This window comes from Battus philenor, unplaced genomic scaffold (assembly GCF_028537555.1).
Source record: "Battus philenor isolate CCGP_79_NKW_IND1 unplaced genomic scaffold, ilBatPhil1.0.hap1 SCAF_5, whole genome shotgun sequence".
NCBI lineage: Eukaryota > Metazoa > Arthropoda > Insecta > Lepidoptera > Papilionidae > Battus > Battus philenor.
In genome coordinates, this window is record NW_027181715.1 from 7,976,737 (window position 1) to 7,991,660 (window position 14,924).

General features: G+C 30.8%; 2 protein-coding genes across 2 annotated transcripts; both read left to right on the top strand.

The window, feature by feature from the left end:
- Positions 1-1,374: 1,374 nt before the first annotated feature.
- Positions 1,375-6,295, top strand: LOC137929563 (uncharacterized). The gene is made up of 5 exons (XM_068772575.1): positions 1,375-1,474; positions 2,758-2,893; positions 4,221-4,373; positions 5,270-5,421; positions 6,049-6,295. The coding sequence occupies exons 1-5, from the start codon at positions 1,377-1,379 to the stop codon at positions 6,245-6,247; spliced, it is 738 nt and encodes a 245-aa protein (XP_068628676.1). The 5' UTR covers positions 1,375-1,376; the 3' UTR covers positions 6,248-6,295.
- Positions 6,296-9,140: 2,845 nt separating this feature from the next.
- On the top strand, positions 9,141-12,554 carry bys (Bystin). The gene is made up of 8 exons (XM_068772537.1): positions 9,141-9,425; positions 9,494-9,611; positions 9,688-9,928; positions 10,351-10,507; positions 10,724-10,915; positions 11,186-11,394; positions 11,742-11,892; positions 12,422-12,554. The coding sequence occupies exons 1-8, from the start codon at positions 9,291-9,293 to the stop codon at positions 12,500-12,502; spliced, it is 1,284 nt and encodes a 427-aa protein (XP_068628638.1). The 5' UTR covers positions 9,141-9,290; the 3' UTR covers positions 12,503-12,554.
- The last annotated feature ends 2,370 nt before the right edge of the window (positions 12,555-14,924 follow it).

The window sequence follows — 14,924 nt, forward strand, 5'->3', positions numbered from 1 at the left end:
TTTGTCCTCGCTAGCAATCGCGCGCGTCTCCTGCGTCTTCGGCGTCTATTTGATGAAACTAAATTTAACACCAATCAATCCCATTATTTTACAGGATTCGACACACAGGTCTATTTAACGTACAAACTACGGCACCTCCCTGGCATCAACCTGTTTTTAACGACTGGGAGTCTGTGAATGACATGCGCGTTAATAAGATTTTGTGTGTGTGGTAAAGGGTCTGATTATAGCTTTATAGAGTCTAACTATGTTCGACATTGACATCTAACTCTATCTGTTTAACAATGGATGGAGGCGGTGGAGCACGAAGGCTAGCGGACGGCTTTTTTCGCGCGATGACAACGAGCGCACTAAGGTGAGTTTGTTATGCAAGGCGAAATCTTAATAATGGGTTTGAGTTACCCATGGCCAATGCCATGTCAGTCCAATGATTGTTTATGGATGTAATCGGAGCTGGTAGACAGGAGCGGTTGCGCTTAAAACATTAGCATTGCTCCGTTTTTGTTGGAATTATTATCGATCCTCCATGCCCGGAACCTTTGTCGTAAGACGTCGATTGCGGTCTGTAGACATTTGGTTATGGTGCTGGTGACGAAACCAGAAGTGTAAACGTGCTGTACACCCTTGACACGTGGAATATTGTTGGCGTAGTGCTTGCATATAACTGGCACAAGGACTATCGAGGATGCCCTCGATGGCCCTCCACTGACACTTTCTATGGCTCAAAAAGTCTTGTTTCATGCATACGGGACGGTTCGGCCTACCAAAACTGTATAGCTTGTGTATGAGCCCGTTAAGCCAGACCGCTTTAGCTACGTTGTGATGGCTTCCGTGTTGGATACCTTCATCCGTTTAGCGAGTGTGTGCTCCGTGATATGGTATGGTACTTGATGGGTGAGTTTGATTTTCACAAGGACTCCAGGTGAAATTTGTGAAAATCAAACTTTTTGAGGAAATAGTATTTTTCTGTCACCATGAATCTCCTAATTCGGGCCAGTATTAATCTTGCTTAAATTTTCCCTAATGTCTATAGTATACTTATTGGTACGGTAAAGTGTGGAGATGGTAGATAGTTATGTACACTAATTACGTCTTAGTTTGTTGAATATGAATACGTTTTTTTTGTTATATTTATTTAGTCGAGGATAATGTCAATATCGCAAAGTTACAAAGACTCGTAAAAAAAGATGAATATTTTAATTTAAATTTATTTTGGATTATTTACAAACGTATCAGTTTTAATTGTGATCTATATCTCAAACGTAATCAAAGTCGGTAAAATATAGTTTGTGATAACGAGCTTTAAACAATTATCGGTCAATCAAAGTTTTATATAAAGTAAAATCAATACTAAGATCTATCAGTGTTATTTGGGTATGTTTGAAACAATGAAGAACGAACTAACCATTGCGGTGATTACAGTGTTGTCTCTTGTGACGCCTGGTGCAAAAGGGGTAAATGTTCTATTAGACGGGTATGCTTTTTTTCTATTTTATTTTATATATGCTTTATTACAAGCAGTGAAGGAAGTATGCCTTTTGTTAAAATTTCTTAGCAAAAAAATGTTGTTATAGCGTCTTGTCTTTGTTTGTCCACTGCAGATGGGAAGGTTGCGTGTTCAAATCACGTCGAGGTCACCAGTTGTGGTGGAGTTTAACAGGTTCGGTAGGCAATATTAGAGACAACACCAAACGAGCTGGAGCACAAAAATAAAAATGTTTAGATAAAAGATAGACATAGATTATTTAAAAGTCATCCGCCTACAACTTCAGATACACCAACTCCGTAATAAATTATTGGTCATGCGAACGAAATAATTTTCACATGAAACTTTCACCACTCATTTGTAAATGTTAAACATTGATTTAAAACTGATATAAGATAGTATTTAATTCCATATTCCATCACAGCAGTTGGGCTACGTCGGTTATTTTTGCTCGTCTACAGATCTCGCTCATGTTGAGAAATTTAAAGCTATCCCTCTCTATAGCTTGTTGAGCGACTGTGAGTTAACTGATGATGCTAGAGGAGAGACCATGTTTCGGTATGGTAAATCATTACTAGTATAAAGACTAAGAAATATAAAACCAATGTGTGTTACATTGGTTTTATATTTCTTAGTCTTTTAGCAGTGAGGGATGTAACTATATAATGTTACGATAGGGTTGAACCATGTGAAAGTTTATTAATTTCGTGCACTGATTACACGATTATGTATTTTTTATCCACGTAGCAACGGGTAAAAACCAATCTGTTAATTTCGAATCTCTTTGTTTACTACCTCAAGATGCCACAAATTCTGAAACTTCTGCGGCTTCTTCGACATGGTGAGTGGTGTATATAGCTGTTTTTGTAAAGAGGCAATTATTACGATACCAATTAATTTCATTTCACTTGCCATTCGCCTTATGGATAATGCCACACAAGACATTTTCCTGTCGATAGTGTTACTTTAGCCGAGATAATGCACAGTACCGTGTACTGTTAGATAGAGCTTTATTGGGAAAACTAAACATAAACACAGAATTAAATAAACAACAATCTTAATAGTTACTTCAGATATTTTTATTAATGTCTATCAGTCTTAATAAATATGAAATAATTACCTCCTTTAAGTCATTAAATGTAAATAATCCGGTGCGGAAATCATTTGTTTTTCATATGAACCTGTTTTTGTAATTACAGATAAGTCTTTTTTATTTGTCAGACTTCCCTAAATACTGTTACTTTATAGTAAGTCGGAGTCTATACTTTTAGATCAAAATGGGGACACGGACAGACCGCAAACATCAACGATTACGTCGACAAAACTATCAACATGCTCGTTCCTTTCATTCAAAGTAATGGTCTCGATCCTATGAGTTTACCTGACGTCGTTGAAGGGTTTGAAGTGGTTAGTACTATTACAATAATAAATAAGAAACAATCAAAAATATTTCATCTTAGTATACATGACATAGGATATTGTCTTATTATTGTGCCTGAGTGTTACGTGACGCGTTTATTATTAGCTTTTGAAAATCATACACAATCTTTTTGATATAGAAAACATCTAATAAATATAATAATAAATACATATATAATATTTTTCAATCGTTTGCAAAACTGGCCATTAATTATTTATTTACTTTTTACATTAGAATTGCACTATAATTTAAAAAATAAGATTTGTTGTTTTGATCTTTATCATTTACCTATGCAGTTGGTAAGTTGTATAAAAAAATTAGACGATCTTTTAGATTAGGAACTAATACTTATTGAAATTTCAACACGCATATTTCAAATCAAAAAATTTTTAATTTTTGTAGATTAATTCATAATTTTTCTCATGTATGTTTTACTAAAGACTCGTTTTGAAATATTTATACATAATAAGTTTGTTTTGACGTAGAAAAAATATAATTTCGATAACGAATTGAAGGACATTACATCTGATTTCGAAACTTTACGATCTGCCTTGCGATAAGATAATGGATTTTGTATATTAAATGATAAACAATGACTAGTTCAATGATGTTTTATTTAACCTTCATTTTTTAATCGGACCATTTATTTCTGTAATTACTTGGATTGAATTTTTTGGTTTAATTACTTTCTGGTGATTGTGAAGATACTTTCTTAAACTTATTTTTTTTTTCCAATCAAACAGAAGGGACTTGTATTTTGGTTACTATTAAAAATTCACCATCCTCTACGTATTGTTATGTCAAATACTATAGATATAATTTGGTGATAATTACATCAATGCTTCTGATTGTGTAATAAACAAGAAGGAGTCTCTTAAAGAGACTATATTCTAGCCCGCTGCTCCAAGGCGGATTGTTGGATAACACATACCTAAGTTTTAGATCAGAGGTTTCCAGACTTTTTCTCCCTAAACTTTGAAAAATTAAGCTGGTATCAATGGACTCCCTGCATTCTAACAACTCGACTATTTTGTGCTGATTATGGAATATGCAAGTTTTTGCAATTAACAGTCGCTGAGCTTCTTAAAACATTACCTGTCTACATTGGTAGGTAAAGTCAAGCCAATATTTTAGCTCTTTACTATCGAAAGCAGATAAATTTTCGAACACCCCTGTGGAGTCTACCTTGCATTACTTGGACCCCTTCCTAAACTTACGTTTTAGATTTTTGGTTTTAAGATTCCCTTACAGTGATTCGTTCACATTCAACACTTGGTTACCACAGTTCGTGACTTAATTTTTTTTATTTCACAGAAACCAATATGGATTACATACAGTGCATGGCTAAAGATTCACGATGGTTACATGACGGGCTTGGTGAATCTGTCACGTTCTGGTGATCAAAAAGTCAACTATTTTGCTAAAATGCTGCGCATTAGAGTTCAACTGAAATTTTCAGATCTGACGGTAGTATTTACTGATACTTATTGAAATGAATATTCCTTACTATATTCCAATTGTCGAAGAAATCTTCCAGTAAAAACAATGACGTCAGATATCAATATTAAATACTAGTATACATTTGAATAACAAAACAGTTTGCCATTGTGAGCTCTTATAGCCTTGAACATAACTTGAGAAACAATTAATAAACAAGTCTTTCTTGTGAATCCGACCCGTGGTATTTTAATATAGTTATTTAAACAAATTTTGAATGTCCCGGGCAAAAAAAAATTACTACAAATTAAAAAATTACAAAAAAATTAAGTATCAAAATTACACAATAAAGAAACTTCTTCCGGTATGAAAAAAAATAATGATGATGACTAAAGGTATATATACCTAACTTAGTTTATGATACATCTCTTGTTACACAGTTGTTTAAATTGTTATTTTGTATATGCAATAAAATAATGATAATTGGCTTTAAACCAGTGTTTCCCAACGTGGGACCCATGCCCCACAGGAGAGCAATTCGAATATGAACTCGACACGAATTAAATCCTATCGAATTTTTCGTAAGAATTTCAGAGACGATAAGGTAAGGTATGGCACATGGATGAAAAATTCTGTCTTAGACAATCTGTCCCATTGTTATAATTAAACAAAAATCATAGGATAAAACTGAAACATAACATTTCCATAAATTCATAAAATGGAGTTAGTTTATTAATACATTATTGTATTAGAACACTATTTATATTTAAAACTAATATTTTTATGAAAAACTCAATAGTAGATAAAACATTAAACATTATTAAAAAAAGAATATTCTTGAGTATTTAGTTTACTCTAGGTATTTCACAACGAGGTTATTCATACATCTTTATAGAGTATCTTCAGATTTTTTATTCAATTTTTAGATTAATTACAAATATCTTGTAAAAGTAATGAATTTGGGACCAACCGGTGGAATTATTGGCTCCATAAACCGTCTCGAAGTAGTAGCCGACGTCCTCTTCGATTTCAACAACGATGAAATACAGCTTCAAGAATTTTCTTTAACAGACATTGGGTAAGAAAATTGGCTGATAAATTATTGACAACGAAATGGTGATCATAAAATGGTGTGTGAGTTTTTAGCTTCAATTCACAAATAATATTCAGATGTCCTATTAGACATTAATTGGAAAAAAATACAGGCTGATTGGCTATGGATGTAACAACTTTAAAGGGGGGAATGTATAGCTCATTTGCTGTCAATTTATATGAAGTATATATACATATAAAAATCGTTGGTTTATGTGATAATTAATAACGTAATGATAATTATAATTTTTAATAAGTACATTATAGTAAACAAAAGCGAAATTCGGATTACTAAAAATTAGAATTAATTATTATTTACTATCTTGTCTTGCATACCGATAGAATTTCAGAGCAATCACTTTATATAGGATCTTTGGAAATAGGTGTAAAAGCCAAAAAATGAGCTATGAAATGACCTTTTTAAAGCTTTTATACCTGTAGCTAAGTATCCTGTATAGAAGCATCAATTTCACCTTTTGCAAGTCTACGTCCTTTTGAGTATCACCGTGCCGTTTACTGCTTTCACAATACAACGGTGTAGAAACATAATAGTTCTGGTCATTATGTATTACTATCATTAGTGTAGTTTATTTCAACATATTTCTAATTTCAGACGGCTTCGAGTTCGGTTGACCGGTAACAAACTAGTTGATTGGTTGGTGAATCCTGTGATGAACGTGTTCCTCAGAATATATAACACGATAATTATCGACGTTGTGGAAATAAATATAGTTTCGGCTATACAAAACGGTATCAATTTTATAAACGCAAATCTCCAAGATAGTATCAAATATCTTGAATCATATAATTAATAATTGAATGTTCTTATTTCCATAAATAAATTTTTCAAATAACTTTTATTGCTTGTTTTCATTTAATGACCTCTTGAGAAAATTTCTTGTCGAGTAAACAAGTTTACCGTTACGTAACATTATTAGTTAAAATCAGCATTTATCAAAGTGATAACTCTGTACTATCTTTAAAACCTTAACCGGCTGATACACTGATATATAGAATACGTTTTGATTATGAAAATAGTATTTGCTTTATCTTATTTATTAATATATATAGTCTAAACTGAGTATTGATACTCAAAATTGTTAATTTAGCCAAATATCCTAAAAATGAAACCAGCTTTCTCGTTGGAACGTGTACATTTATTATGCGGTATGCATACAATGCGTCATGAATATCAAACTAGTTCCGGTTTTATATTCACACTCTAGGTTTCTTTTATTAATTCTTTCATTCGCTAGGTTGTTCGTTCCAGACAATTTATATCTCTCTACACATTAAGAGATTTTTTCTACCCATGTATTGTGACTCATCACAATATGTTTTCAAATATAGGAAATAAAGAAATATTCTTTTCGCCGAGTAGAGATTAGTTAAGAACGGATTTTGCCAAATTCCAATTGCAATGGGGGGTTAAGAGGGCGGACATTAAATTAAGGCTTATTATCAAACCATAACTTTTATAGGTATAGAAATTAACCGGAATATTCTCTTGACGTGTTATAAATTACCAAGAATGAATTTCATAAAATTACAACACCCACAAAAAGTAGCGGGCCACGCGAAGCGGGTGGGAGACAACTAATATATCTATTAGAGGGACCGGAAAGTAATTTCGTTTCTGTAGACAAATTTTACACCAAAACCAATTGATTTTTACCGCTCCGGCATTTAAAATTTGTATATTAGATGGCAAAAGGTTGTTGATAACGAGTGTGAATAAATTGTTGATTAGAAATAAAAACTTGTAAAAAATGTAGTCGTGAGAATTTAACTTAAGAAAGCGATATTGCTTTCCGGTGACCCTAATATTACATATATAAACATAAACAAAAGTGTGTTTATTGACGTTTTATATCAGTCATTAATAAAAAATACAAATATATGGTACATTATCTGGAAATTAAATAACAATGTTAATAAAAAATCTTAAGTGTAAGTAAATTGATTTAATTATATATAAAGAGTTGTTGCTATGTCTATGATTTTTTATTTCAATTGTTCGTCGCATAATTTTTGTAATTTTGAGACTAAGCCTCCAAGGAAGCTATAAGGCGTGTTTACTGTAAAGAGGTTTAAATTAAGCACTCGAAATGCTCTAAATGCAAATGAGCTAACGCTCTTGATTTGTTATTAAAAAAAATCGAATAGTCATTTAATGTTTAAACAGATAGAACAGTATTTTACTATTCCTTTGATTAACTTATAAGTAAAAGGAATTTTATTTAATAATTTTTTTATAATAACACTCAGTGTAACATGGACCGTAAAATATTTCAGATCTTTTTTTTTTCTAAATTATAACTGTTTTGGGACAAGACACAAGATTTATTTAACTTATATATCGTTGTTATTGCCAACGTCTGACTGCCAAGTAGTGTGTATTCATTTTCTTGGACGCCATTACGAGTATCGTCGCGTAATCGACCTCGTGTCGTAAGCGCTGCGGTCGTTATAATATATTACGTCAGCAGACCTCATTAAGTGTTGTGTACTTCGTTCATTTATTCCAGATCGCGTTAAAGTCAATAGATCTTAAGGATGCCATTGCAGCAATTGCCAGCCCTTTATTGGTTTAATTGTCAACGACGGGTTATGTCGGACTTGCACCGGCTAAAATTCCTAAGAGGTTCCTCCTTCATCGTTATTTGACAGGACTTCACCTTATGCAGGTAACAGACTCCTACAAGCGCATTACCCAAAAGCCAACGACCAAAGAGCGAGTACATTAATACAACTCGGTCAGGAACAACAAAATTGAGAGAACATGTACATGAACATGTATAAGTAGGTACATGTTCTTCTCAGACCCTGTTTTCTTTGTCAGATCTGATGTTTAGCTCTACCGGAAGTATCTTAATATCGATTGTTCTCCCTTCGCAAATCTCTTTTTCGTCCTTTTTGAGGAAGCTGAGACCTCTGTAGAGGGTATCTTGTAATTGCCTTCCTAGTGAAGCACCAAATAGTTTTTCGGCTATGCGGTTTTGTTATAAAGAAAAAAATATAAATGACTTCAATTTCATATTTAGTAAAAAATCATTAGAATTAGATTTAAAATACTTAACGCCGTCAATGTCTTCTTCCTTACAGTTTCTTTCTTCATAGGTAATCAACTTTTTCAAACGTCACTGTCATCATAATGCGCACTTATAACGAACAGTTCCAGATCATCTAACAGTCTTGTTATCTGTGTTCTTATATTTTTTACATGATCTATACCCTTTCGACAGTTCTTATTGCTAATATTACTTATAATTATTTAGGAGTTAAAAACTTAAAAAAAAGAGAGTTTCTCTAAATAATTAAAATGAAAAATTGTTATGTGAAGTAAACCGCATGACTGTTCCATACGAAACACTATTGCGGAATGTTTTTATTGAGAAAATTAGATGGCTATTTACATACCCGAGGAAATAATATCACGAAGAGTTTCCACAGACATTTAAGAATGAATAAAAAATGGTACCACAATTATAAACAGTTAATAAGAGACGGTTATACATCAGTCATGAACTAAGAAATTAATAGATTTTTCCTTCTTACATTTTTTAAAATACTTTACGTAATGTTTACTTAAATTAACAAATATCATATTAAAAGGTATTTTTAATAGACAGTAAAAGGCTCGATGAAAAACTATTGCTTTTTGAATTGATAGTAATGTCACTGTCAAATTGAGAGTGTTTTATGTCATGTGGTTCTTTTGCAAGCATGCCATGCTTGTTTAGATCGCTGTTTTATTATAATTTATAAATCTAAGTAGTATACGGAACCATTGTGTTTTGTATATATTCATACTATTAGATTACATACATTACTACACAGTAACTTTCGTGCAACATGGGGAAAGCAAAAAAAATGAAACCATCCCAAATTGGGAAAAATATTGCACTGGCTGATCAAATAGAAGCTGTAAATTCGTTGAAAAATAAGAACAGGATTAAACAAAAGAACAGACAAGATGATGACGAGGAGGTTAGTGTCATACCTTATCATATTATTTCAACGTTTTTAAAAAAATCAGTAATAATGTTTCATTATAGTTTGTTAATGCAGATTTATCAAAGAAAATATTAAAAGCAGCAAGAAGACAGCAAGTCGAACTAGGAGATAATGAAGCTGGTGCCTCAAAACAACATGTACTCCCTCTGGAGCTAAATGGTTTTAATAATTTTATAAACATTTTAATCATTTCTCAAATATTTTATAATTGCTTATTGGTAAATTGCTTTTTCAGAAGTCGCATCAGACAATGAAATAGATTCAGAAGGCGATGACTTGGAACCTGACACTTATTACGACCATATTGAAATAAATGAAGAAGATGAAGAGGCTTTAAAAATGTTCATGTCAAGTCGGCCAGAGAAAACTAGAACCTTAGCTGACATTATAAAGGATAAAATTACAGATAAACATACAGAGTTACAAACTCAGTTTTCAGATATAGAAACATTGAAGCTACAAAATATTGATCCAAGGTTTGTGTAAACAAGTAAAAGATTTTTATAAAAAATCGTGCTATTTTATAAAATATTCATTTAATACTTGTATGAAAAGAGATATTTAAAAAAAAATTGTATTGTTTAATTGCTTGGTACAATTAGCAAAATACCTGTAACATTTGTTGCTATAATTTTTTATAATAATTCTTTTATATAGTTCTGTTTAATTTGTTGAATTTTCTACTAAGCAAATAGCATTCAAGAACAGCATTATTTTTAATTTGTGTTTATTTCTCTTTCCACCATTCTGTTTTGATTCTTTTTGAACAGTTACAAAAGATACAATAGAAGGTATCTTATACTGTAGGAATAATGCTATCAAGTTTAAAATAATTTCTTTACATTTATGTTCAATATACCAGTAGAAAATTTATTTCTTAAAAAATGTCTATTTCTAGGATCAAAACAATGTATCAAGGTGTAAGGGATGTATTACAGAAATACCGATCTGGTAAATTGCCTAAAGCTTTTAAAATGATTCCACACCTTCAAAATTGGGAACAAATATTATATTTAACCGAACCCACAACCTGGTCTGCAGCAGCTATGTATCAGGTAATAGTTTTGTCATGACATCAAAATAACAAATGAACAGATTAATGACATAATCTATACTACTTACAGGATTGATTTATAAAAATTTTCAAAAAGAAAACACTGTTGTGTATTTTTAAATTTTTTTACAAAAGCAATATATTTTCTGAGACATTATTGATCTTTTGTTTCAATCACAGTTTTTTTTTGTATTAATGATGTTATTGTTTGTTTCAGGCTACCCGAATATTTGCATCAAACCTTAAGGAAAAAATGGCACAGAGATTCTATAATTTGGTTCTGCTTCCACGTGTGAGAGATGACCTAGCAGAATATAAAAGATTAAATTTTCATTTATATCAAGCCCTGAGAAAAGCTTTATTTAAGCCTGGAGCTTTTATGAAAGGAATTTTATTGCCTTTATTAGAAGTAATTTTCTTAATTATCTTTTTCTGTACTATTTTTTTTTATAAATTATGATTATTCTGTTTTACCACAAGTTCCATATTTTCAAACAATTTGCATGACTGTCTAAAATGTTTGTCATATTATTATAATGTAAAAAACACTGAGAAAATAGATTTAAGGAGACAATATTGTTGGATTCTGGTAAAATGTCTATTGGTTGGGAACCAGTAGTTTACTAGAATATAAATCCCGTTTATTAATTTTAAAAATATTTATTTTACTTTATTTCAGTCCGGCGATTGTACATTACGTGAAGCTATAATAGTGGGCTCAGTATTAGCACGCAATTCTGTGCCTGTGTTACATTCTAGTGCAGCACTGTTAAAAATTGCGGAAATGGATTACACTGGAGCTAATTCAATATTTTTGAGGATATTATTTGATAAAAAATATGCTCTTCCTTATAGGGTAGTGGATTCTGTAGTTTTTCATTTTCTAAGGTATGTTGTATATGTATGACAAAATATTACTTGATTAGTTACTGTTATGTCTAGTAAATAAACTGAAAAGCCTAACTTTCACAAATGCAATAACTTAATATTAATGACTGAGCTGTTCATTTTATTTGGGAGATATAAATTTGTTAGAGATATGTTAAGGTAAAAAGTTATTTTTATGCCTTAAAAAAATCCGCGGTGATATAAAATAATAACATGTGTTTGTGTTGTAATAACTGTAGGGATTATATGACTTGGTTAAACAGAGTAACCACAATCATTACTTTCCAAAAAAATAACTTGGTTCTTGATAATAATTAAAAATATACTGTATAGGGTTTCTTTTTCAGGTTTCAATCAGAAATGCGTACATTACCGGTTTTATGGCATCAAGCACTTTTGACATTTGTACAACGTTACAAAGCTGATATCTCTACAGAACAAAGAGATGCTCTTTTAGAATTATTGCGAAAACAAAGTCATCCTACTATAACACCAGAGGTTAGTATTTTTTTGAACATCTTCAATCTGTCATGCACTTTAGCAAAATGCAGAAATGCAAAATTTGAGAAAGTCTTAGGAATAAAACTTTTATCTCAACAGTTCTAATACTTTATTGAAAACTCTTTGAAAAAAACTGACACATTAAAATGGAATTAATTTCACTGTAACTATTAGTTTGATAATAGCAAGTGGTCAAAATTTTGTAAATTAACAAGCATTGATTAGTTTCCGTAAATTATACCCTATATATGATATAATATAATGGCCTAATTTTTGAAAGAAAATAGCAATTTTTACAAAACTGTAAACTTGATGGAAAAAACAATTAGGATTAGCTGCTGCCTGCTCTAAAAGCCAATTTCAGCTGTATTTTGTTAGGACACCATATATTAATTAACTGATAGTTGCTTGTAGGATTTTTATCATTTTTAACCTTAAAACTGATGGAGGAGGAAGTCAAGTATCTAGTTTATGAAATTTAAAAATGAACAGGAAGTTTTGCTAACAAATTATATTGTATTGCCAGGTTCGCAGGGAGCTGCAGTCCGCGCAGTGCAGGGACATTGAAGTAAATGAAGCAGCATCGAATTGTATGGCAGTAGAGTAGATATTTGTGGTAAAATATTTATTATGTATCGGTATAATAAAGAAATAAATACAAATTATGAGTATTGTATTATTTTACAACACTATAAAATTAAGAGACTACAGGAATTTGTATGTTTAATGCTTATTTCACAATATTTTGATTTTTATTCATCATTATAAAATGTTTTATAAGTTTTTATAAAATTAACAGCGGCTACCTATATATTCCATAAGTTTTGATTCACAATAATGTTGCAAGCACCAAAAATTTGCAATGCAGCCCAATTCAATGCGGTGTTTGTATTTTTTAGTAATAACACCACCTTGTAATATATACATTAATATATATTTTTATAAAGAATAAACAAGGAAAAACCGACATTTCAACAAAAAATAGTATTTCAAAGGTAGGTCAGTCAGCAAATATTTTAAATTGTTAATGTAACAGTCATTAGTCAAGAGTTTTTTTCTGCCATGAATTCTGTCTAAGGAAGGAATGACATCATTTTTTTAGCCTTTTCTTCACCAATCACTAAATTTTGAAGGAACTTGTTTAATGCTAAACTTTTCGTATAGTTCTGTTAGTTCAAAGCCTAATTTGCATGGACTATGAAGTTTATATAATGTAAATATTGAAGTACCACTTATAAATAAAATAATTTTAGCCATTTTTTTGCATAATACAGTGATACTAATTTTTAATTATTAAATTTCCTTGTGTACTATTTTTCAAATTTTTTTTCCTAATCTTTATAGTGTTTTTATTTAAGAATTTTCTACAAAAATCCACTTAATGGATCATGCTGTATTATCACGAAAATAGTTCATCATCATTCTTCATATCATCATGTTGTGTGTTACTGGGAAAGGTCATAGGTTTGCTATTTTTTGAAATTTTAAATACAAATAAATCAGACTAAAACAAAACTAAGTGAAGATTAACTAGTATTTATTGGAGAAGCTAGTGCTAGTATACTCAGAATAGATAAAACAATAACTATAATCCAAGTATACTTAAGTATAATATATGTTGCACTATATTCTTAATTATACTATTTCTTAAATATAAAATAATAATATCTTATATCAACTTCACTAAAAATGTATTTAGTGAGACATTAAGGATAAGTAAATACAGGGAATAAACTTAATGGTAAATAATTGTATGCTTGTTATTTCTTTATTAGCATTGGTATGTCAACTTGGCTGGCTATAAAATGTATCGGAGGTAATATTGAACTTCCACAACTGCATTTTCTACCTGAGATATAATCAAATGATCCAACTTTGCAACCACAATTTTCACAGTGCAATTTGCCCTTCGTCCATTGTTCATTTTCAATCTTTGCTTTAACCCATAGTGGCATTTTTTCTTCAAACAAATAAATGAACATTTTTAAATCATAATTATTGCAAACTTTAACGTCACATGACTGGGGTTGAGGAATAGTATTTACATCTTTCAAAAGAACATGTCGGCATTTATGACACTTGATTGTAACACTATTTCCCTCTTGTTTTTCCATAACAAAAAAGTAAAAAATCTCTAAATATCAACATTTACCACATGTTATATGACAGTTTTATAATGTTTGTAATACAAACGTGCTCGTGTTTACTGGGCAGTAGTCATAGACTTTTTGCCAGTTGATATTACTGTCATAATGCTATAATTCTTTAGTTCATATAATATAATACAGTTATTTATCGTAATAGTCGCAAGTTGGTTATTAATTATGTCAAAAGCGAAGCGATTTTTAAAGTTTTAGTAAAACTTGAGGACGATGTAGATTATCCCTTTTAGTGCCAAAAAGCGCATTTAATGTCAAAGAGCGCGTTGCAATAGCTCTCTTCTTGGCAGACAGCGCGCGCCAATGTTCAAAAAAAGACTGCATGGTTTTTGCGTAGGGAAACAAGTTTGTAAATAAATGTTGTTCATTTTCGATATTCTTTTTTATAATATCCTTGTCAAATGTAAAATATGTAGCATTCATTTTTTGTGTTTTCATTATCATAATATAAAATCTTTTGAAAACAATGTAGGGAAAATTATGAATTTTGGAGTATTATAACCAGAATGTTGAATATTTTTCTTGTACATTTAAATTATTTGTAAAAATGCACTTCTTTACTGATATTTTTAGTATATGTAAAATATGTTTACCACTAAAAGAGTGACATATTTTATTTTATAATTAATCGTGTATGACAGTGACACACCAATAGTCAGTATAATTTGAGGATAATTCGTATTAAGTTAAATTTGAAACAATTTTTTTGCAAATTTTTCTATAGTTTAATATGCTTAGACTTTTACTATGAAATGATGAATGAACAGTCTCATATAATGTCTCATAGAGAATGTCCATATTTTATGTAACCACTTACATGTGTATTTAACAACACAATACTAAATCATCGGTATTTTAGGTTACTTTCAT